The sequence below is a fragment of the Indicator indicator genome, chromosome 15, assembly GCF_027791375.1.
Source record: "Indicator indicator isolate 239-I01 chromosome 15, UM_Iind_1.1, whole genome shotgun sequence".
NCBI classification, from domain to species: Eukaryota; Metazoa; Chordata; class Aves; order Piciformes; family Indicatoridae; genus Indicator; species Indicator indicator.
In genome coordinates, this window is record NC_072024.1 from 18,938,636 (window position 1) to 18,961,618 (window position 22,983).

Here is a 22,983-nt window from a genome sequence, read left to right on the forward strand (position 1 = left end):
GGTTGGGTTTGTACCTGGGCTGGGGTTAGGGTAAGCAATGTGCATTCTGTCAGAGGGGAGCATGTGTTCTACTATCTCGACGGATTCAGGCTGTACTTTTACCTCCTTTTGTAGATCAGAAGAGATGCAAACCAGTGTCACTTGTGTGCTGCCCTGAGAAGAATCCACTGACTGTGGTCAGCTGGTGCTTAGCTACAGTGGCACGTAGTAGCACCAAGTGTCCTGTGAGTCTCGGCACTGACTAGATGGTCTGGTGGCAACAAGTAACACATTTGGAAACCAGGAACTGATTTCACAACAATGAGATGCCTTACCCACCCACTGCTCAGGAGGTTGTTTGGTCTCTCCTCTTGGTGCCTGTCAAGGGGATTGAGTCAAAGTCCTCTCCTCAGTCTGAAGAGGTCACCTCTGAGGCAGAGCTACAGTGAAAGACCTGGGTTTGTGACTGCTACTGATGTGGTCAAGTACTGGCAGAAGGTGTTTGAGACCAATGGGGTCCCTGAAGCACGAGAATCCAGTGAATATATTGTGTCATTCGTCCTGGGAGCAAAAACAGTTAAGTAACAGGAAAAGAACAAGGTTTGTGCATGCCTCGGTCATTTGGGTTGAATCCTTTACCTTTGTGGTTGTCTCACTTAAAGGGAGCAGAAGAACTTTTCCTTCCTTAGATGGCAGAAAGGATGAGCCATAATGTGTTATTGCCAGTAGAACACTCAGAGCCTCTTCAATGCCTTCCTCTGCAGAGACTGAAATGTTAACCCATGACCTGTACACAGACCTGTATCCTGACGTGCCTGGTGGGGTATTTCTTAATTGTACCTATTCTTCTGAACCCTGAAAAGTAGCAGAAGAACAGTTGTACAGGCTGGGCTTTAAACATGCAGATAGGTTCTTTTCATTTATGGTTTCTAACAGTCCCAGGCATATGTGTTTGTCAGCATGCTGGGTCTCCCTTCTCCCTGGGGCGTGTCCTTGGGAGGGTGCAGAGGACACCCAAGTGTCACAAATGGGCAGGTTTTAAAGTGACCTTGTCTTCAGTTTCAGAGCTTGAATTCCAAAAGCCTCCACACTCCGCTCACAGCAGTGCAGCAGGAACACATCCAGCAGCTGAGCTACAAGCGATTAGAAAGGTAGGAGCAGACGAGCAGACTCTTACATTTGTTTCTTTGGAGGCTTTGCCTACAGCCTTAACACTGTCAGAAGAATGGCAGCAGAGAAGAGGCAGAAGACAATTAGCAGTGGACATGTCAGGTAACATTGCTGTGCTGGTCCCTCATGGTTGGTGTCCAGTAGCAAACCACCTGTCTGGGAGCAAAGAGAGTTTGAAGTGCATTGCAGAGGAGCAGAAACTGTCAGTAGTGGCTCCTGAGTTGGGTGCATTTTCAGTGAGCTCTTCTGTGCTTACAAAATTTAGCCTTGGCCCTTCTGTCCTGGTTCAGCATTCTCTTCAGCTGCCAGTTCTACAGTGGGCTGTGGTGTTGCTGTCCTTTCCTTTCTAGGCATTGCCTGCAGAGGGATCTCTCTGCTGTTTAGAGGTGTCCATGGCTGCCATATCTTAGGTCTCCATTTGTTTGCCCTGTGTGAGGGGTTCTTTTACCAAAAAATGAAATGGGTTTGGTGTGAAGGAGCTACCTGGGGAGTAACGTGTGAAGAGAGGAAATATTCAGGAACTTACATCATTTGGAAGGGTGGCTGGTCCTGGGAGTATGTTTGGAGGTGGCTTCCTCCCGCTTGTTTACCTGAGTGTGTTATGATGTGGATCCTCCTTTTGCTGTGTGGATTAGTGTAGTGTAGCGTAGATTTACATAGGATAGGATAGGATAGGATAGGATAGGATAGGATAGGATAGGATAGGATAGGATAGGATAGGATAGGATAGGATAGGATAGGATAGGATAGGATAGGATAGGATAGGATAGGATAGGAGGTTTTCTCAGGGAGTCATTGTGTTGGCAGTGGTTACTGCCTGTAGGATCTGAGTGTCTTCCCCGAAATTCTCCTGCTGCTCTCAAATCTTGTGTTACAAACAGAAATGCCACGTTCCCAGTGCTGTCTGCCTTGCAAGTTGCTCTATCTTCAGTGTTGCTCTACATCCAGAAGTGAGGTATGGTGCCTCACAGCAGCTGAAAATATGACACAGCCTCAAATTCATAGAATCATGGAATCTTGGAGATTGACAGGAACCTCTGAAGACTAGCCCACCTTCTAGCTTAAAGCAGGATCAGCCTGAGCAAGTTGCTCAGAGCCATGCCCAGTTTGATTTTTATTATATCCAGATACAGATTACTACACAGCCTCTGTGAACATCCTGTTCCAGTGTTGGACCACTCTCTCAGTGTTTGAAAATAATAATAAAATAATAAAGGAGTTGTTCTTAGGTCCAAATGGAATTTTCTGGATGGCCTATGCCCTTGGCGTGGTCTTTTCACTGGATACCACTGAAAAGAATCAGGCTCTATCTTCTTCACTCTGTCTCACCAGATACATATGGTTGCTGATGAGATTTCCCTCTCTTGCCCCCACAGCCTAAGCTTTTCCTTCTCAGGGCTAAACTGTCCCCCCTCTCAGTCTCCCTCCTTATATGTTCTAAGCTCAAATCCTTTAATCATCTTATTGGCCGTTTGTTGGACTTATTCCAGTACGTCCATGTATGTCCTATACTGGGAGCCCAACATTCCAGATGCTCCCTACCAGTGCTGAATAGAGGGGAAGGATCCCCACCTCCACCTTCGGCCAATGTTCTGCCTCATGCAGCCTAGGACACCTTTGGCTGCCTTTAATGCAAGAGCACGTTGCTGACTGACAGCACTCAACTTGTCCACCCACTCCCCAGGGCCTTTCCTCTAAGGCTACTGTCCATCTGGTTGGTCCCTAGCCAGCAGGGGTGCATGTGGTTACTCCTTCCCAGTTTATAGGACTTCATGTTGCTCTGTGCTGAATTTCATGAGGTGCCTGTCAGCCTATTTCTCCAGCCTCCTGAGAGTCCTCTGAAAAGCAGCACACCCTATGGCCTGTTAACCACTCCCCCCAATTTTCTGTCCTCTGCAAACGTGTCAAGGGTGCTCTCTGTCCCATCATCCAGATCATTAATGAAGATGTTATGCTATATTTGCCCCTCTGTTGACCCCAGGGTTACTTCATGAGTGATCAGCCTTCAGCTGGACTTTGTGCTGATGAACACAGCCCTCTGAGCCTACCAGTTCAGTCAGTTTTCAGTTTGCCTCATTTAATTACTCCTTACTACTTAATGAGCTTGTACATGAGGATGTTAGGTGAGACAGTATCAAAACTCCTAGGAAGGTCAAGATAAACAGTGTTGATTCCTCAGGGTGCTTTGTGCTGTGGATGGCTGTCAGGTTGATCAGGAATGATTTCCCCTTTCTAAATCCATGCTGCCTACTCCCAGGCCCTTTTCTACACTTAGCATGCTTGAAAATGATCTCTAAGACTATTTGTTCCTCCACTTTCCCCAGTATCAAAGTGATGCTGACTGGCCTCTGGTTGGCTAGTGGTTTTACCAAGGGGAGATCCTGTCTGACTAATCTGATAACCTTCTATGAAATTATGACCAAATGGGTAGATGAGGGCAGAGCAGTGGATGTCATACATCTTGACTTAAGTAAAGCTTTTGATACTGTCTCCCATAACATCCCCATAGAAAAGCTCAGGAGATGTGGCATAGATGGCTGGTCAGTGAGGTGGATTGTGTGAACTGGCTCCACAACAGAGTTCAGAGGGTCATCATCAGTGGCACAGAGTCAACTTGGAGGCCTGTGGCCAGTGGTGTTGCCCAGGGATTGGTACTGGGTCCAGTTTTGTTCGATATCTTTATCAGCAACCCGGATGAGGGGATTGAGAGTACCCTCAGCAAGTTCCTGATGATACAAAACTGGGGGGGTGGCTGACACCCCTCAGGCTGTGCAGCCATCCAATGTGACCTGGGCAGGCTGAGAGCTGGGTGCAGGCAGATCTCATGAAGTTCAACAAGGACAAGTGCAGGGTCCTACGTGTGGGGAGGAATAACAACAGGCACCAGGACAGGTTAGGGGCTGCCCTGCTGGAAAGCAGCTCCACAGAGAAAGACCTTGGAGTGCTGGTGGACAGCAAGTTCTCCATGGAACAACAATGTGCCCTTGTGGCCAAAAGAGCCAAGGGATCCTGGGATGCATCAAGAAAGGTGTCCAGCAGGTCTAGGGAAATTCTTCTACCTCTCTGCTCTGCCCTGGTGAGGCTGCACCTGGAATACTGTGTCCAGTTTTGGGCTCCCCAGTTCAAGAGAGACAGAGACCTGCTGGAGAGAATCCAACAGAGAGCCACAAGGATGATTAGGGGACTTGAGCATCTCTCCTATGAAGAGAGACTGAGAGTCCTGGGCCTATTTAATCTTGAGAAGAGAAGACTGAGAGGGGATCTGATCAATATCTATAAATATCTGAGGGATGGGTGTCAAGTGGAGGGGCCCAGGCTCTTTTTGGTGGTTCACAGTAATAAGACAAGGAACACAGGTTCAAACTTGACCATAGAAGATTTCACCTCAACATGAGGAGAAACTTCTTTCCAGTGAGGGAGACAGAACATTGGAACAGGCTGCCCAGGGGGGTTGTGGAGTCTCCTTCTCTGGAGACTTTCAAACCCCACCTGGATGCATTCCAGTGTGGACTCCCCTAAGTGATCCTGCTCTGGCAGGGGGTTTGGACCAGATGATCTCTTGAGGTCCCTTCCAACCTGTGATATACTGTGATAGTTCCCTGAGCCCAGTGATAACAAATTCTTCTGTGGGCATGGAGTTCTCCCAGTTCACTTAGGCACATTGCACAGTAGCTTCTGTGTGTTGTGGAGCATAGTGCTGAAGTGTTCACGTTTGCTTTTGCCTGCCACAGAATGCCGGTGCAGTACGTGATTGGTGAGTGGGACTTTCAGGACCTGACTCTGAAGATGAGAGCCCCGGTATTTATTCCTCGGCCTGAAACAGAGGTATGGATGTGGGAAATGTTGAGGTGGACTTGAGTCTGCAAATCGCGTAACACAGTGCAACCACAGCATTGCAGTGAAGGTGCCCTGTATATATTGTGAGCTTGTAGTGATGAGGAGGTCAGATCGCTGCTGTTAGAACTGAGGGGGACTCTAAGCTCGTGATCTGGAATTGATGCTGGTGAACTTTGCCTCCTGACTTAGAGCAAAAGGTCTTGCAAGCTAACATGTCACTTAATTACATAGAGCTCGCTCTCTCTGCTGATGGAAGCATTGGGTTTTCCCTTACTTCTGTTATAGCAGCGATTCCTGGACCTTCAAAACCTCTACTGCCCTATCCCAGTATCTTAGTACTTTGGTACAAGGATAACAATCTCCAAGTTGTCCAAAGGTTGTTAGCAAAATCCTGCAGCAGTAGAAAGTGGATACTGGAATATGATAATGGATTCTAGAGAGCTTGTTTGTCCATGTGCAGACTAAGTCACTGCAGGCTGATAGGAAATGGCGCTTACCACTTGTCTGGTGGCTTCACAGTGGTTTCTGGACAAACACTGGAAACTGAGGGCTTGTTTACTGAGCAGTAACAAAACAAACACTGGAAACTGAAGGGTAAGTTCTGACCTGATCTGGAATGAAATATGAGTGTCAGTCATAAGAATGTTAAGGACAACCATACACGATCAAGATATAAATCCATTTTCCCCAGTGTTCTGCTAGCAGGGAAAAGCTCAAGAGCTCAGTGGTGACACTTTCCCTGAAAGTAGCCTAGCTTTCAGCTGATGGACCAGCTTAGGAAGGAAATTGTTCTGTTCGGTAGTCCTCAGTAGATTTTAAGGTTTGGGGTTTTTTAGTTGGTATGGGCTTTTTTGAGTTTTTTGTTTGTTGGTTTGGGGTTTTTTGTGTTGGTGTTTCGGTTTGGTGGTTTTTTTGTGGGTTTTTGTTGTTGTTTGTGGTTTTGTGTTGGTTGGTTGGGGTTTTTGTTGTTTTGGGGTGGGTGGGTTTTTTTTGTTTTTCTTCTGAAATTTGTTTTCTTTTGGAACTACTAGCTTTTGGAGATGAGGTGGCCTCCAAAGTCTTGTCTGTTTAGCAGTTCCAGAAGCATGAACTTGTTTCAGCCCAGTAGCCATTTCTTCAGTCATTTGCCTGCTGCTGGTGGCCCTCTGCTCAGGTCTCTAAGTAGGGCCCTATGCTGTAAAAAGAATGAAAAGGAAAAGGCTTATTCAGAAGTTCGTGTCCCCTACTGACAGCATCAGAAGGGAGGCAAATGACTGAGTGGGCTTTGGAGGTGGGAATACCATCTTTGCTTTTTTCTGGGGAAGGGGTAGGATTGGGAATGTGAAAAAGTAGCAGTTCACTAAAGAGAGGATGCAGCATGCAGAGCCCTTCACCTGACACCTTTTATTATACAAAAGTTAAAAGGCAAAGACAACTTGTGCTTCCATTGGGCCCTTTGAAGAAGTGGGTCCTACTGAAATCCATGAGATGGTTCCAGACAATTGAGTGGGAACTAGCACAGAAAAAAACACTTGGGCACCCTCTCATCTCACCTTGTAGAACAATATTCAGAACCAGAGTCTTGATTTTGGGGGGGGGGGTGGGGTTGGAGGGGGGGGGGTGTCAGCAGCATCTCAATGAAAGTCTGCTGGGCCCTGAATCATAATGATATTTGTGTTCAGAGAAGGTGTGAGCTCTCTCTGTCTGGATTTGACCACTCTGTGGTGATTAAGTTTGGAGATAGGGATCTAAGGAATGGTTTTGCCAGTTGGAGCCCAGCAATGGTTAGCTTTATTGTTGTCAACAGTATTTCTGCTCTGGTTGATTCAGGAGAATATTTCCAACCTCTGACTGCTCATTAATTCGTGGATGCAGTGTGAGCACTGAAACCAGGGAGAACTTGCTTGTTCTGCAAGTCAAAACATCTGCTGGCAAGGCTTCCTCTGGTACTGTTTTCTAATTCTCTCCATGTAGTGCGAGGCTTCAAACAAAGGCCTATTGTGTGGAGTGGAAGCCACAGTGGTTAATGCCTGAGAATGTCATTAACTGTGCCTACAAATGTGATTTTTGGTAAAAGTGTCTCTGCAGGCCCAAACTGCAATGCAGTGCTGTATAACATGCCGTGTTTGAAACCACTTAACATACCCTGGTACAAAAATATAAACAGCATAACCCAAAGCTTGGCTCTCTGGGAAAATTTTGTTTAATGTGTACTTAGTGGGAAGGCACATTTTTAGCAGACTCATTATGGAAGGCCAGAAGTTTATGGTGATAGCTCAGGAATGGAGCTGAGTAGAGAGCAGAGAATTTTCTTGTGATCTGGCATGGGGAAGTTGGACAGGAAGAGCATGGGAACAAGATCCAGCCGTTTAGCAGCACCTGGTAGCAGCACATTAGGCACGTGCAGCTTCCTGGAATCCTATACTGTGTGTCACCAGCTGCACAAAGTGAGCTGGTGTCCAAAGAATTTCTTTCTGCTAGAAAGGGGAAACGTTGGTCATCTCTGACTCAGAGCTTTGTGGAATGGCTTTCAGTTGGAGTTTGCCTTTGTTTTGTTTCATCAGAGTATTTTTTCCAGACTTCCTAACTGCAGTGGAAATATCTCCTCTCAAAAATATTTGTTAGTTGCATCTGTTGCTCTCTTTCTATTTAGGATTTGACTGCAGCATTCTTAAAACCAATAGTGCTTTACAACTAATACTTGTAAATAATCCTTGTTCATTAGGAAGCAATTCATGATCAACATTGACATCCCAGGTTCAAGCTGCTTACCTGTGCCTGCACACACAAGCCACATGTCCTTGCCTGAGTAAATGTGGCTCCCTAAATTGACTCATTAGTGCAGATACACAAGCAGTTCCAAATTTGCTTTCTACTTGTATTTATGTAGCTTCTGCAAATGCTCCTACTTGTTGATTCCAAGACTGAGAAGAAGAGAAGCCATCTCTGTGATGCACATTTTATTCTATGGTTACAGAGCAAAGGTTATGGCTCTTGCTCCCAGACGTGTTGTGATGGCACAAAGGCCAATGCAGTGTGGCACAAACCACCAGCTTTGTTTCAGTCCTGGGGACACGGACACATGCAAAGAGAGAAGCTCAGCTGTCTGCTGAATTTTGCCCTGTGTGAAATCTGCCCCTTGGTAGTTTCTTTAGTTCTGTCTGGTAGCTGAGCCCTATCCCATTCACTCCCTCTGGGAGTATTGATTCAGCACATGTGGCTTCATTCTTTTGTTCCATGGGAATCTGGGTTGGGAGGGAACACCAGCCAAAATCAGGAAAAGAGCAGGTCCTACTTAAGTTCTGAGAGAGTCATAACAAAGCTTATTGCACTCAGTCATAGCTTTTTGGCTGCAGGGCTGATAGATCTGTGAGCACAGATGTGCTGCATTGGAGATCCTTGTTGAAAAGTCCTCAGCCTCACCTTCCTTCAGTTACCTGGCCCTCTGTGAGCGAAGCTTCAGACTCACTGCTGCAAGCAAGCCCTTGTGGAGCCCAGTGCCCTGCCAGACACTGTGACCACCACAGCCAGGCTTCTGCACTGGGGAGGAGTTTGGGGCCAAAGCACAGGGCTGTGCCCTCTCCTGTCAGTTGTCTTTGCTAAGTGATTGTCCAAGAATCCCTTTCTCAACACTGCTGAGTCACTGTGTTAATGGAGAAGAAATCCCAAATCAAGGCCTAAAACCCGGGCAGGAGCCGTGTGGCTCAGAGGGAGAAGCAAACCAAAGAGAAGGAGGACTCAGCAAACCGTGGATACATTTCTTTTCCTATCCAGGCAAATACAGGCCAAATTAGTTGGTTTGGTCTAGGACCTCTCTCAGGTGGTGTGGAGCGTGGGAGTCACCGGACTGTCACCCCTAGAGGGCACTACAGGCTTAGGCTGGCGGAGCTCCCGTGGCTCGGTTCCGCATTAGTGATGATGGGATTTCTGGTGTTTCGGATCCCCTCCTGTCTCAGATGCTGTGTTTTAAAGCAGATGAGGGCTTATTTGTTCAGTGGATACAAAAATGGTCTCCTTTTAGCCCTTGCAGCTGCTGTGTGGGTAGAGTCAGGCTCTTGGACACTGAGTTATTATTTTTGCTGGAAGAAAGCTGCTGCGAGGAGAGCTCCAGTTCTGCTTGGGAGGATTGTCATGATGCTGCCATCCCCTCAGACCCACAGGCCACCTACGAGTACCCTGGTGACACTTTCTTGATCTGCTGTGATTTCAGCATGAGCAGACCTAGGGTTTTTTTTTCTGTCTTGCTTTGTTGTGGTGGCTGTGTCATGAGAACAATCCATTGCCCTGTGAGGGGGGACACTGCAGGGTGAGGATGTGTGGTTAGCCTGGGAGACATTTTAGGGAAAGAAATTACAGCTCTGTGCCATGTTGAATATATTTCAGTAGTCATGCAAAAAAGCAGCTGCAGTCTGCTACAAGAGCAAGGCTAAAAGCTTAGTGGGTCAGACTGCTGGTCCATCTGGCTCAATCTACTTTGTCTGATGAGGGCTTGTAGCAGATGAGTGGGACAAATTTGCAGGGGAAAAGATAGTCATGGAAGGATCCCCCTTTCGACAGACAACAGTTAAGGACTATTCTTAGTCAAAGCCGCATTTGGGGCCATCTTGCTTCATAATTACTGATGGATATGTCCTCCATTAATTTATTTAATCCTCTTTGGAGGTTGTCTGTGTCTAGCCTCCATGACATCATCTGACAGTGAATCTTTCTAATTTTGTGTTGTAAGTGGGAAAGGTACTTCATTTGCTTGCAGTACTGCCTGCTCATTTCACAGGAAAGCCCTTGCTTCTTATATGTAGCACAGAAACCATTCATGCTTTCTACAGCATTTCTAATTTATAGTCCTGTTGCTGTCTAATCATTCTTTCTTCTCCTGTGATTTTTAAGCTTTTAACTTCTTTCCCAGGATAGATTGTGCCTTTCTTGTGACGACACGCTGGATGCACTGAAGCTATCACTGTTCACTTGCATCTGTCAGCTGAAGGGCAGTCCTTGTGCTGGGCTGCTCTGCAAGAGCACTTCGGGCAGAGATTTGCTTAGAGAAACTGTTTGTGAAGTTTCACCTTCCTTCCAGCTAAACATAATCATTAACCTTCCAAGAAGATCAAGCACACAGAGAAGGGAGAATTTTTGCTTCTTGACATGTGCATGCAAATACAGGGATTGCAAGGTGGAGCCTTTCTCCAGCACTGTGTCAAAGCCCTGTACACATTCTGTTTTAATCAGTGCTAAAAGGAAGCAAATTTGCCTTACATTTCCCTAGTTTCATTGCCACAGATGTTTACTTTTTTGGAAGATCAAAGGGTCACGCTGTCTAGTGAGTACAGCCATTGACCAGGAGTCAGGAGATTGGCTTTTTTTCATGATTCTGCCTCTGACCAGTTATCTCTTCAAAGGCAAACTGCTTCTCCTTTTTGTGTCACTGACTTCCCAATGTGGGAAGTGAAAAGGGTAATGCTGTCTTATCTTGCACCCGATTTAAGGTCCTTTCTTGAAACATACACAGGCTCCTATAAAGTACATTGAACAAAAATTCAGCAGAGCATTATTTAATGGGTCAAAACTTAACTGCTCTCTCTCAAGGTGTAATTAAACATGCTCAAGCTCGAGCATTGCTGTTGTGGCCTCACAGAGATCAGATTTAGACAATATGATAGGCAATCCTGGGCTGCATCAAAAGATGTGTGGCCAGCAGATCCAGAGAGGTGATTCTGCCACTTTGCTCTGGTGAGACCTCACCTGCAGTACTGTGTCCAGGTCTGGAGCCCCTCGATATAGGAAGGACAAGGATCTGATGGAGTGAGTCCAGAGGAGGGCCACAAAAATGATCAGAAGGTTGGAGCACCTCTGCTATGAAGACAGGCTGAGGGAGCTGGGGGTGTTCAGCCTGGAGAAGAGGAGGCTCTGGGGAAACTTAAGAGCAGCCTTCCAGTACCTGAAGGGGGCCTGCAAGAAGGATGGAGAGAGACTGTTTACAAAGGTCTGCAGTGACAGGACAAGGGGCAATGGCTTCAAACTAGAGAAGAGCAGATTTAGATTGGATATTAGGAACAAGTTCTTTACTATGAGGGTGGTAGAACACTGGAACAGGTTGCCCAAGGGGGTGGTTGAGGCCCCATCCCTGGAGATATAAAAGTGGAGCTCGATAGGGCCCTGGGCAGCCTGATCTAGTTGAGGATGCCCCTGCTGACTGCAGGGGGGGTTGGACTGGATGACCTTCATAGGTCCCTTTCAACCCAGACCATTCGATCATTCTATCATCAATATTTTATCAATACGTTGGAGGAAAACTGTTTTCTGAAAGTGGGCTGTGGCACAGAGGCTGGGGAATGGGAATTCTGGTGGGATGCTGTAGAGCAATGGGAATTGCCCTTTGAGATAGGTACAAGTGTTTAATAGTATCATATAGGCAGAGACAAGTAATGCAGCCTGTGCCTTGTGACTGGGGGACTTCTGGTGCCAGAACAGCTTGGAAAAAGATTTGGGACTCTTACAGATGCTCTGGCCATGAGCACCCATTTTCAGTGGGCTGCCTAAGCAGGCTAATGTGATCTTTGTGGGTGTTAGCAGGGGATTGCCAAGTACACTTAGCAGGATTAAATAATTTCTGTATGGCAATAGTGGAACAGTTGCAAAAATATTATGTCCAGTTATATTACTGATCAGTTGAGAAAGAAATGGAAAACTGGGTTTGGAGGAGAACCAGCAGGTGGCTTAGCAGCTGGAAAAAAATCTGCCTTGTAAAAGACTGTTTAGCTCATCAAAGGCTAGCTTAGGGGTTAATTACCTGGCACAGGGAGCAGAAATTTAATAACAGAAGTCTCTTTCGTTTCATAGACAAGTGCATATAACAAGCACCATAAATGCAGGCCAGAAGAAAAGGTGCACATCTTTTAACAGAGAGTGTAATTAATTGTTGAAACAGCTTAGCAGGAGTCTGTTGCTGGCCAGATGAGGACAGGATGTTTTCCCAGGACAGGCTTCTTATTCAAAAGGAAATGGAGGAAGAAGCAGGGTTGTTCCTGGCTAAGTGGCCAAGATTGAACTATTGCAGTAGTTTCTCCTATGCAACAAAAAGAGGCTGTGCTAGTGCAGAGGATTACTTCAAAGTCAGTGATTTCCGAGACAGACTCAGAAATATAAATTTAAAGGTAAAATCTGTGCTGAAGGCAGGGAAAGCAACAACCGTTCTTTTTAAGTCCACACAAACCTGTTCCCCAGGTTAATTTATACTGACTTACCCACAGATCTCCATGTTGTTAATGCTTTGATTTTTTTTTTTTTGGCCTTAAAAAACTCTAAAAACTTTTTAACCTCCCTTTTCTCATTGAAAGAAGGTCTCTCTTTCTGTAAGATGCAAGCTGAGTAGCTTAGCACAGCAGCAATTAGAGCAGGATTTAGGACTAGAACTAGAGAAAAACTAACTATGGAATGACTGTAACACGAGATGGAACTCAAGGGGTTCCCACATAAACAGGGGAAAAAATTCTATTTCCTACCCCCAGCTTCATTCAGACATCTAAGTAACTAGAATTTCAGAGGTAGGGATTTAGTGAGCTGGACCAGATGCTGTGTCTGGCAGCCATCGGTACCAGTTCTGGAGAGCAGCTTCTGGAGAGATGTACCTAGACAGACCTGAGCTGGAAACCCAAGGTACAGCCATTTTGCAGTGACTCTGATCCACTCTTCTTGCCCCTCTTGGCCGTGGCTAAGTTTGGACATGCCAAGTGTGGTTATTTCTCTTGGACATTAGCACATACAGATTGCAAAGGTTGCTGCCTTTTGGCAAAGTGATTTCTGGGTGCTGTCAGAAGCTCTCCTCCACAGATGAAAGAGTGCTTAGCATGTGCTTGGACACATCAGGAGCTGCTTCTGTGGTGTCACAGAGAAGCCAAACCCCCTCTTCAGTGTGTGCCTTTACGTGTTTGTCTGTCATTGCTTCCGTCTAAAGCCAACTTGTCTTTCAGGAACAGTGGCACCTTCTGGAGTTATAATGGTGTTTGCTTTATAGGCATATAGGTGATGGACTTTGTGCCACATCTTCTCTTTCTCTTCCCAGGCAGAAGGGCCCAGGACAAAAATGCCATACCTGCCTGCACACTAAGCACGGGGCTGGCTTGGTGGCTTGTTTTGGAAGGAGGGTACATGGCAATGATCTTCTAGGGCTATTGCCATGGGGTTGGGTTTGCAGCTTGGCTTCCCAGTGTTTAGTCATGTGCTGATTGGCAGCCAAGTGGGCAAACAGGAGGGGAGGGGTGATTTGGTTAATATCAGATCAGACTCTATGGAAAGCCCTGGTTTCTGAGAACAGAAGTTTCTGGAAAGCATGCAAATAACTAAAACATTCCCAGGAAGTGTGTGAGAGCAGGGAGAAGGTTACCCAGGTTTTCCTGGGTCTCTTGCTTTCCTTGTCCTGTTTGCTAACGTCAGAAGTTAGAGCTTCTTGTTACCCTGGCCTGTAACTCTGAAACCTTGCCTTGCCTTCTTGCCCCTGAGCATGTGTGGCATAAAAAAAAAAGGGTGCTTCTAGGAAACAAAATGTGAATTTGTGACCTTCATCCTTGCTTTTCCCATTCCTCTTCAGTTGTTTTTCTTAGCTTTGTACTTTTAATCACAGAAACATGGGATGGTTCATTCACTGTTGCTGGGCTGTAGCACTGATTGCCTCAACTCTGGACTTCCACACAGCTCTGTAGCCACGATGGAGCAGCAAGAATCTGCCATTTCCTCCCAGCTGTTGTGGTGCTGAAAGCTGCCTGACCCAGTGCTGGCTGCTGGCTGGAGCTGTGCAGCTGTGGAGCTTGTGGTTTGGGTGCTGGCAGACACTGTCCTTGCGCTGTCTTTGTGCAGCTGCAGTTCCAAGAAATACAGTGAACTAGAGACCTGGCCACAGGGAGGGGGAGGTAATACCAAGAACCTGTCAGAACATGAGTGTGTGCTAGGGGGCTGGGGAACAGGGATTGTGGGTAGGAGGGTGAGGCAAGAGGCTCATGGGAAGCTGGAGGTGCTCATAAAGTTTAGTGCTTTTTTCGCTCAGCAGAGAAGATGCAGGGGGTGGGGGAATCCAAATAAATGACAGTGTGAACTTAGGGCAAATCTGGTAGTGAAGCAAGACTTCCTGGAATCACAAGGTGAGAGTGTGCTGTGAGTGGCTTGGCTAAGAGATGAAAGCTTGAGAACCTCTGAGTGCTGGATATTAAGTATCATGGGAAGCAAATATTTGTGTCCTCTGTATTATGGATCCATAGGCAATGGGTGTCTTCTAGTCCTTGCAAGCTCTTCCTCTCGCTAGTCAGGACCAGATACCCTTCTCCCTCTCAAGGGTATTGTGCGTTTTCCTCTGTAGATTTTAAAATTCACTTGGCAAAGATGTAGAGGGTCTAGATATATTCTACCCATTCCATTTTGTGCTAAACAACAGAAAGCTGGTCCTTGAAAACCCCTCACTAGGTATCTGCATCACTTCCAGCCTGGTGCAATGTAAAAACCCTTCTGGATGCTTTGCTTTGCACCTCGCTTACCTCCACCGTGAGTGCACAGGTTGTGGAGGTGGCTTGTGCTCTTGACATCCTTGTGAATACTTCTTTTAAAATGGCAGCAAGGGGGAAGTTTATTGATTATTGCTGTGCAGGAGGAACTTGCAACACACAGAGAGATTGGGATTTAGTCACACCAGTACCTGCAGAGCTGCAAGCTGGCCCTGCTTCCACCTATTGAATGAAATGCATGGTCTCCCCCTGCAAGCAGACATCAACAGCTCTTGAGTTATGGGGGCTACCCAAGCCATGCCCAGGCCACTCCTTCCCTTCCACCTGTGTGCAACAGCAGATTGGAATTTCTCTCTGGTTTTGTCTGCCATTCAGTCCTTCCACTCCTTCCAAAAGTGGCTTTTGTTGGGAAGAAGAATCTTCTTGCACAAATTACAGGAGAAAAGATCTTCAAAATGTTCCGCTTCCTGACTCTGACACAAAAATCACTCACTCTTATACCCACATATGGATGCACCACACTACAGGATAAAAGTAGTTCTGTAGCACTGGTTAGCAAGATTTCAGTGTGTGGGCTGTGTTGTTCCTGACAATAGTGACACATACTGTAAGCAGTAATTTGAATTTTAAGAACTTCACAGTTGAGCATTTGTCCTATATCCAGTGGCTAGCAGACTATGGGAAATGTGGGGCCAGGTCACACTTCTAAGATGCCCCTTGAGTTTATGATTCTATTTCTCCTTAATACAGCACTTTGGATTGTTATGGGGTTTTATATTTAGAGGGTTTATCTACAACCGTAAAACCAGAAAGATGATTCAAGAGCAGCCAGACACTGTTTGTTTAGCTGATTTGGGACTCTGGTTCTGATCCTGGTGCCTTCTGCTTTTCTGCAGTAGGTCAGTTGCCCTCATACAATTCTAGCCCTGCCTGTTTCCAACTTGGGTTTGGGGGACCTGTTTCCATTCTCTGAAGTGGTGTCTTTGGAAAGGCATGAGTGAGACTTCTGGAGCATTGGGTTCAATGCTTTGGTCTCCCATTGTTGTCTTCCAGGATGTTGGAGTGGTGACTGTCTCACAGCTGCTCATCTGGAAAATAGGAGTGGTGAGGATAAAGATATGAAAGGTAGTGCTCAGCATGCTGCAGGGACAAGGCACCTGAGCAAGCCAACTCATTTTCTTGTTTTTAGAGACAATAAAGACACCCGGATTGTCAAATCTTTGTTTCATCCAAAATAGGGTTTGTTTGTGGGGGGTTTGTTTGTTTGTTTGTTTGTTTGTAGTGAAGGACGTTTCTCTCTCTGATTTATTGAATCCTGTAAGTGTTGTGAGTGGCAGTAAACCCTCTGGAACTGCTTGCCATTTCAGTTGGGAGTGCCAGGTTGTGGAGAACTTACCTAGGACATTCCAAAGTTAATTACCCAGGCTGCTAAAGTGTTTTCTGTTATTTCCCAGTAGACCTTTTTGTAATTTCAGCCTTCATAGCTGGTGATCAAACTGACAGTGAAGGTGGCTTTTAGCAACGATGGCATTGTATTAGCAGATGTTTGTGCTCTAAACCTGTTCAGCCTGAGAAGATGTGGCATATCCCACACATAAAGACCAAAGGCTTTGGCCATCTGCTGTTGTCCCAGTTTCTATGTGCTTGAGACAGGATTTCTTTTTAACATCTTCCTCCTCCTTGCTACTCTTCCCCAGCGGTGGCTCTCATCAGATTCTTGCACAGAGGTAGGGAACATGTCTTGCAGGGTGTTTTGTAGTCTCTGTATGAGCACTGTAATGTATGGCCAGAAACACTTCCTTTCTCAAGGTGAGATTTGAAAGGGGTTCTGCAAAGTGATGTGATTTATCAGTTTCCAGCAGTGACATCATGGAGGTGGTGGTGTGCTTGGAGAAGCTGAAAGGTAACAAATACTAAGAAGGCTCTGAAGAATACTGTTTCAAAGCAGTTTGGGGTAACTTAATTCATTTCTGAAAAGCAAGCCTGGTAGCAGTGATTGTATCATGGGTGCTGGGCTTTCCTGTTTCTTCTGCAGATGTTGGAGAAAAGTGGTATTCATGTGAAAGTGAAGGAAAGGGCTCCAGTACCTGAAGGGGGCCTACAAGAAAGCTGGAAAGGAATTGTTTACAAAGAGCTGGAGTGATAGGATGAGGGGCAGTGGTTTGAATTTAGAGAAGAGTAGATTTAGGTTAGGAGGTCGTTCTTTACCATGAGGGTAGTGGAACACTGGACGAGGTTGCCCAGGGATGTCGTTGGAGATATTCAAGGTCAGGCTCAATGCAGCTGTGGGCAACCTGATGCTCACTGCAGGGGGGGGGTTGGGCTAGATGACCTTTGGAGATCCCTTCCAACCCAAACCATTCTGTGATTGTGTCACCATGGTATCACAGCCAGTTCATGTAGAATTACAAAATCTCTTACTCTAGTGCATTCTGTTTTGTCTTATTTCTTGCTTTGGATACACACATAGTTGCAAACCAAATTCAGCACCAAAGAATCTAGTGGTTTCTTTTCCTAATACACCAGTTAGAATACACCTTCTGTTTTGCTTGCCAATCAAAGTTATTTCACAAAAGGATTTATTTTCATAATCATTGAACTTTTTGATTGTTGTGAGATATTAACGTCTGGAACAGAATGGAGTTTGTTTGGGTTGTCACATTTTTAATACCTTTTAATTCTGAACTACTCTGATAACCATGTGTATTTTGAGAGAACTAGCCTTTGCCACAGTAAGGAGTATATGAAACAAGCAAGACAGTAAGGCAAGGGAGGCAGGAGATAGGATGCAAAGCCTAAGTAGTGCCAACATCCCTTTTTAATATACATGTGGTAAACCCAGAAATCAGTCATATTTCAGTAGGAGCTTTGGAAAGCACTCTAAAAATACTTTCCCTGTGGAATGTGTAAAGTAGAACCGTTAAAAACCCCAAGCTTGGAATTACTAATGATAAACCTTAAAGCAGTTAATAAATGCTGACAGTAGTTCTACTACATGAAATTTACATTTGGACATTTGTAATCAGTAACTTGAGCTACCCTGTGATTAGCCCTGGAGCCAGATGGTTCTTCTGAGTGACTGCAGACATTTCCTGGAAATATTTGTGAGTGACCAGAAAGGGCAGGTATTTGAAAGAGTGATTTCATGACCCAGGAGAATTTTTTGGGTGGCTCTTGGTCTGTGGTCTTGGAATCATCAGCACCTGCTTCCCAACACCAACTGCAGTTAACAATCTCTGGCTGTCTCCCTTGCAGAAGTGTGTTCAGACCAATTCCTCTGGAGCTGTTAGCTGAAAGGCAGCATCCATTTGCACACAGAAGTGGGTAGCTAAGGTGGCTATTTTCCCCTGTTGCTATCTGAGCACTGGTAGTCCTCTGATGGTTTTCCACAGTCCTCTTGGGAGCCTGGAAAAATGTTTTCCTCCGTAATTGCCTAGGAAAGGAATCCCACAGCAGCAACAAGGAATGTGTCATTTTTGGAGGCTGTGAGAAGAGTGCAGTGCCAATAATGACACGGTAAGCAGAGTAGGGCACTGCAGTGTGGCTCCTCATACCTGGCTGAGGCTAGCTTAGGTATCAATCATCAAACTTTGCAGTGAAGGCCTCTCAGAATAGTGCTCTCCAGCCCGTGGGCTGCTTCTTCCTCTGTCATGGGCTTTTGGGTATGAGCACAACCAAGCTTATTGCAGAGGAGTGCTGGAAGCAGTGAAAGACAGAGGGATAAGCCTGGAGAGGCACGAAAGTTGTTGTCATTGAGTATCTGGTGAGCAAAGGCACAGGCATCTCTGGCTCTTTCCAGCTCAACCTCAACAACTGGAGAAGATTTGAGAGAAAACAATGAAAACAGTTGAAAGTTCTTGTTGCTAAAAAGCCCCTGAGGGCTCCAAAGGCTGGGGCTGTTAAATGCAGCTTGAAGAAAGTAGAGGAGCCAGTGGCTTCCAGAAGGCTATTGTTGGCAAAGCCAAGCTGCCAGAGAAGCAGCAAAGGCTAACACAGCTGAGTTGAAAATGGCAAAGGCTTAGAAAAGCTGATCTGAAGAAGAAATAATGTTACTATAAATAATATGGAGTGTTCACAGGTTCAAATAATCCAAGTCTTTCCTTTTTACTTATGCTTTCAGGGTCCTTCAGCAGGAGGAATCAAGTATTTAAGGCCAGGCTGGATTGGGCTCTGAGCAACCTGGTCTAGTGTGAGGGGGGCAGGGGGGTTGGAACTGGATGATCTTTGAAGTCCCTTCCAATCCTGACAATTCTATGATTCTAAGAAAATGGAGTGGTTTGAAGCTGCCTGGCTTTGCAAGGCCCAGACAGTGCTGTGATGTGCCTGTTTCTCCATCCATGTGAAGTAGTGCAGAGTTCACTTCTGATCTCCAGGCATTGGGTGTGTGCTTGCATGCAGGGCCACAGCACTTTAACGTGTTTAACACAGCTCATGTCTTGTAGGAAACCTTGGAAAACACTCTGACAGAACAGCTTGTGTCACATGCTCTGCTGCTTGGGAGCCTTTGGTGAAGTTCATCTACCCTAACACTTTGATTTTATACCTGTTTGCATCCTCCCTCCCTACTTCCTTCAGGCCAGGCCAATTTGCATCTGTAGCATGAGCAACAGCAACAGATAGCTTCATAAAAAATCTGCAGCTTGGCACAAGGCAACTATTGCACTGCCCCCCCAGATAAGGTGATGCATCCAAGGAAAGGCTCATCCCTCATATACAAGCCTGCCCAGTTTAGGCCCCCAGGAGACTGTTGCTTTACTAAAGAGTGGCTGACCTGCCTTCCAGGATGTGTTGCTTTTAACTATTCCTGCTCGTGCCAAGAATGTGCAAGATTTCCTGTAAAATGGAAGGTCAGTGATTTTCCTGTGAATGTCATTATTTTTTAGCTGCTGGCAAAATCAAGCCAATTATTATTTTGTTAATCTGTCTGGATTTACATGAGAGATCCAAGAGCAGACCTCTCAAGGGGAATAACCTAGCCCTGGTGAGAGCACCTTGGGCAGTAGGGCCTTGTTTCTGTTCTGCTGTGCCATGAAAGCACAAGGACTGCAAGGAGCTGCAGGCACCTGCTGAAGCTGCTAATGCACTCAGGGTATGGCAGGGTTTCTGTCTTGCCATTTTCTCCAGCACACAGCAAGGGAAATTTGTGCTGCAGACTGAGGGAGCCATGTGTCTGCTTTCTGGTATAGCTGCTCAGTCATTGTCATGAAGCATAGAACTGTCTGTCTTTGAGACCTCTGCTGCTGTGTGAGATTTTATGTGAAATTGTGACAGAATTGGTGGGAGGGAGGAGACAGCAATGGCATATGGATCCAGGAGCATGGATAAACCTCTTTACTATGGGTGAAAATCTTTTTCCCTGTGACTTTATGTGAACAAAACATAGCAGGAGTCCACAATCTGAAATCCATCCGGGGTGCTGCTCATTTGAATCATTTAGTAATTCATTGCCTTTGCTTTTCATTTGCAGGTTAGATTATTGGCTTAGAGGGTGCTAGGAGCTGTACCTCTGCCTCCAACTTACAGACCATACTGTGACAGTATAGAAATCTTAAATTTTGAAGCTTACAAATTCTGAAAGCTGGAATTTTGAAGTAAATAAAATGATGTTGCAGAAGATAATGTGATCCAGATGTCTGGTTATTGTTTTTCCCAACAGTGCTAGAAGATTTTTAGAGGATCTGTGGGAAATTGTGTCCTGAGGATTTGGTTACTAACCAAAGCATCCTGTGGGGAAGATGGGGCTGAAGTGACTTCTGGCATGTCAGTTCCATTGTTGACATCTGTGTTTTGAACAAAACACATTTCATTGGGCTACAGAGTCAAGAAATTAAAACTCCATTCCTTAGACCACAAAGATATGAGTCCAAACAGCTTCCTTAGAAAATTGTTGGGTTTGTTGGTTTTGATTTGTTGTTGGTTTTTTTCTGTTAGGATCTTGTCTCCTTAGTTGTGGAGGAAGAATCTCAGAAATGTGAGAAGAATTCAGACCTCTGCTTCCAAGCTTCTGTCCCCCACCCTGTGATCATGGAGATTGGCTGTGGCTCTGGAGCAGTTGCCCTGAGCCTGTTGTGCAAACTGCCACAGGTGAATTTTTTTCAGTGCTGATGGTACAATAGATGCCTGTGATACAGAACAATCACACTCTGCTAGTCTTCACTGAGACTTCTCAGACAAACCTCTTTTCTCTGATGGGACTTCAGCAGCTAAGGTCTCTGACAGGTTCTGGCAGTTAATGCTGTGTAGAAGAGGGATATTTAGGAATTGCTCTCCCCAGCTGAGTCAGAAAGAAAGGCGCAAATGTGCTCATTCTTCATCTGTCACAGCTCAATATTAATCACCTTAGCTTGAAGCACTGGTGGATGTTGATTTAAGCTAATATCCTGGGCTGTGAGCAAGAGGGGCTGAGGCATGGGCACACACTTTATTAATCCAATTTAAGGGCAGTCATCTCTAAAAAACACCTTGCTGTGAATCAAAAGATCTTTGTCTCTAGGAGACTGAAGACTAAATGAATACAGAGAATTGTCAGTACTTGGGATCAATATGACAAGCATATGTCACAGTGCCACAACTGCCAAGCCACATTTTTGAAGTCTTTTGTTCCCTAATAAGAACTCACACCTCTTGAACAGAGAGGGAAGAGCAGAAAGGGGACTGAGATCTGCGTGACTAAAGCTGTTCCTGCCCCTGATTATTGTAGCATGTAACATGCTCGCTGAGATACAGTTGGTAAACAGAAAAAGAAACAAATCTAAGGTCTCACTGCATGTGATTTAGAGAAAATTATTCCCCTTCCCACAGAACTACAGACCTGCCAGTTCCTCCTCATGAATGAGAATTGCTGTGGCTAGTCCCTCCTCTTGTAGAAGTGTAAGACTTGGCATGTAAGAATTAAAGGTTGATGCTTGTGTTCCTCCTCCCAGTGACCTTAGTACTTGAGCTTCATGACTTCAAAGTGTAATTATTCTGATTTCCTGAGCTGTACTTCATGATCTTTTCTTTGCCTGTTAAGTTAAAGAACCGTGTTGGTCTGTCCCTGTAACTGATAACAGTCCTTTCCCAGGTGGCAAACACAAACTGCTGTGCCCAGAGAAATAAGGAGCCTTGACTGATTGTACTTGGTGGCAGCCACACTGATAGCTAAGTGGAGTTTACACTCTGGGTGATCTCTCTAGTGTTTGAGGCAGAATTTGGCATTAGGGTGGTGAGGAAACAACACCAACTTTTCACTTAGCAGCTGAGCTGTGTCCTTCCCCTTACGGTCGGCTTCATCTGTGTAGGTGCTAGTTGCAGACTATGTAATTAATTGTCCCTAGGAGGGGTGGCAAATCATACCATCACTTCCAAATGCAAATTCCTTTCTTTAGGAATGCTTTCTCTATGTAAATACTTGCACACATCTGCGTTTAAAAAACATTCAGTAAAGCAAAACCAAGTCAGGCCTTTGCCTGCTCTTTTCCCAAGGTGGAATGGAAGGTCAAACAAATCTCTGTGCAGTCTTTTCTCTTAATGTTACACTGGAGGACCCTCAAATACTTGACACACAGTCAAGTACATGCAATCAATTCAAGCAGTGAATTTGGTGTAGGGACTGCAGGGGAGTGCATTTTGCCACAGCAAAATGTCTGCAAAGCAGATAGAAACTGCCAGAGCCTCCATCCAAGTTGGTTGTGTTAATTCTGGGAGGGATTCTGTCCCCATTAGAGGAGAAGCCTGTGGCATGATCTTCCTTTAAGCTATGCGGGCTGCAGGCTAGCCAATGTCTCACACTACTGTGAGCTAGGAATGTGTCAGGTGATGCAAGTCAGAGTGACTCCACTGGTTTCAGCTGAGTTGGTTTGGTCAGAAGCCTGTCTTGTTTTGGAAGGCTGTGCTAAAAGTGACTCGTGATCCCATCCATGCCCTGAGATGCATTCTTCATGAGCTATTCCTTTTGGGAGCCAAGTGTGAGCACTCAATTGGCAGTTTTATTTTGCATGTCCTTTTTGGCAGAGCATGGCTGCTGAGGAACCTTGATGTTGTAATACTTGTTGATGTTTGGGTTTTTTCTGTTGCAGAGCCTGGTGATAGCCATAGATAAAGAGGAGGCTGCTGTGGATCTCACTAGGGAGAATGCACATAGGTACAAGCCTGCATATTACCCATTGTTTTGTAAATGGTTGGTTGAGAAAGACCAAGAGTCCTCAATACCTGGACTGTGGTTCATGTTTATCACCACTGGAAACCAGTGAATGGTTATACTCCTGAAGGGTGGAAGAATTCAGAAGGAAAAAAAACCAAACAAAAGTGCTTATATTTGCAAGAGGGTTTTTTTTTTCTTGTGAATGTGCTTTGCAAAGACAACAGCCTAAGTAAAACTATTTTACTTACAGGCTGTCTGTCTTCCAAGGGTTTTCAAAGTGTTCATGGTTACTGCTTTTATCCCTTCTGTGAACTTGAGAAACTCAAGGCAGCAGATAGTAAGAATGTATACCTCACTTAGAGGGTTAAGGACAAGTACAGCCTGAATCTTTGTCTCTCTGGCTCCCTG

General features: G+C 45.5%; 1 protein-coding gene across 1 annotated transcript in view; it reads left to right on the forward strand.

The window, feature by feature from the left end:
* The first annotated feature begins 300 nt into the window (after positions 1–300).
* The window catches only part of HEMK1 (HemK methyltransferase family member 1), a 28,393-nt gene continuing 5,710 nt past the window's right edge, over positions 301–22,983 (forward strand). Inside the window, exons 1-5 of the mRNA XM_054387428.1 lie at positions 301–555; positions 1,039–1,130; positions 4,881–4,974; positions 20,385–20,537; positions 22,511–22,575. Of these exons, the coding sequence (XP_054243403.1) occupies positions 301–555; positions 1,039–1,130; positions 4,881–4,974; positions 20,385–20,537; positions 22,511–22,575 (659 nt within the window). The remainder of the gene's footprint in view (positions 556–1,038; positions 1,131–4,880; positions 4,975–20,384; positions 20,538–22,510; positions 22,576–22,983) is intronic.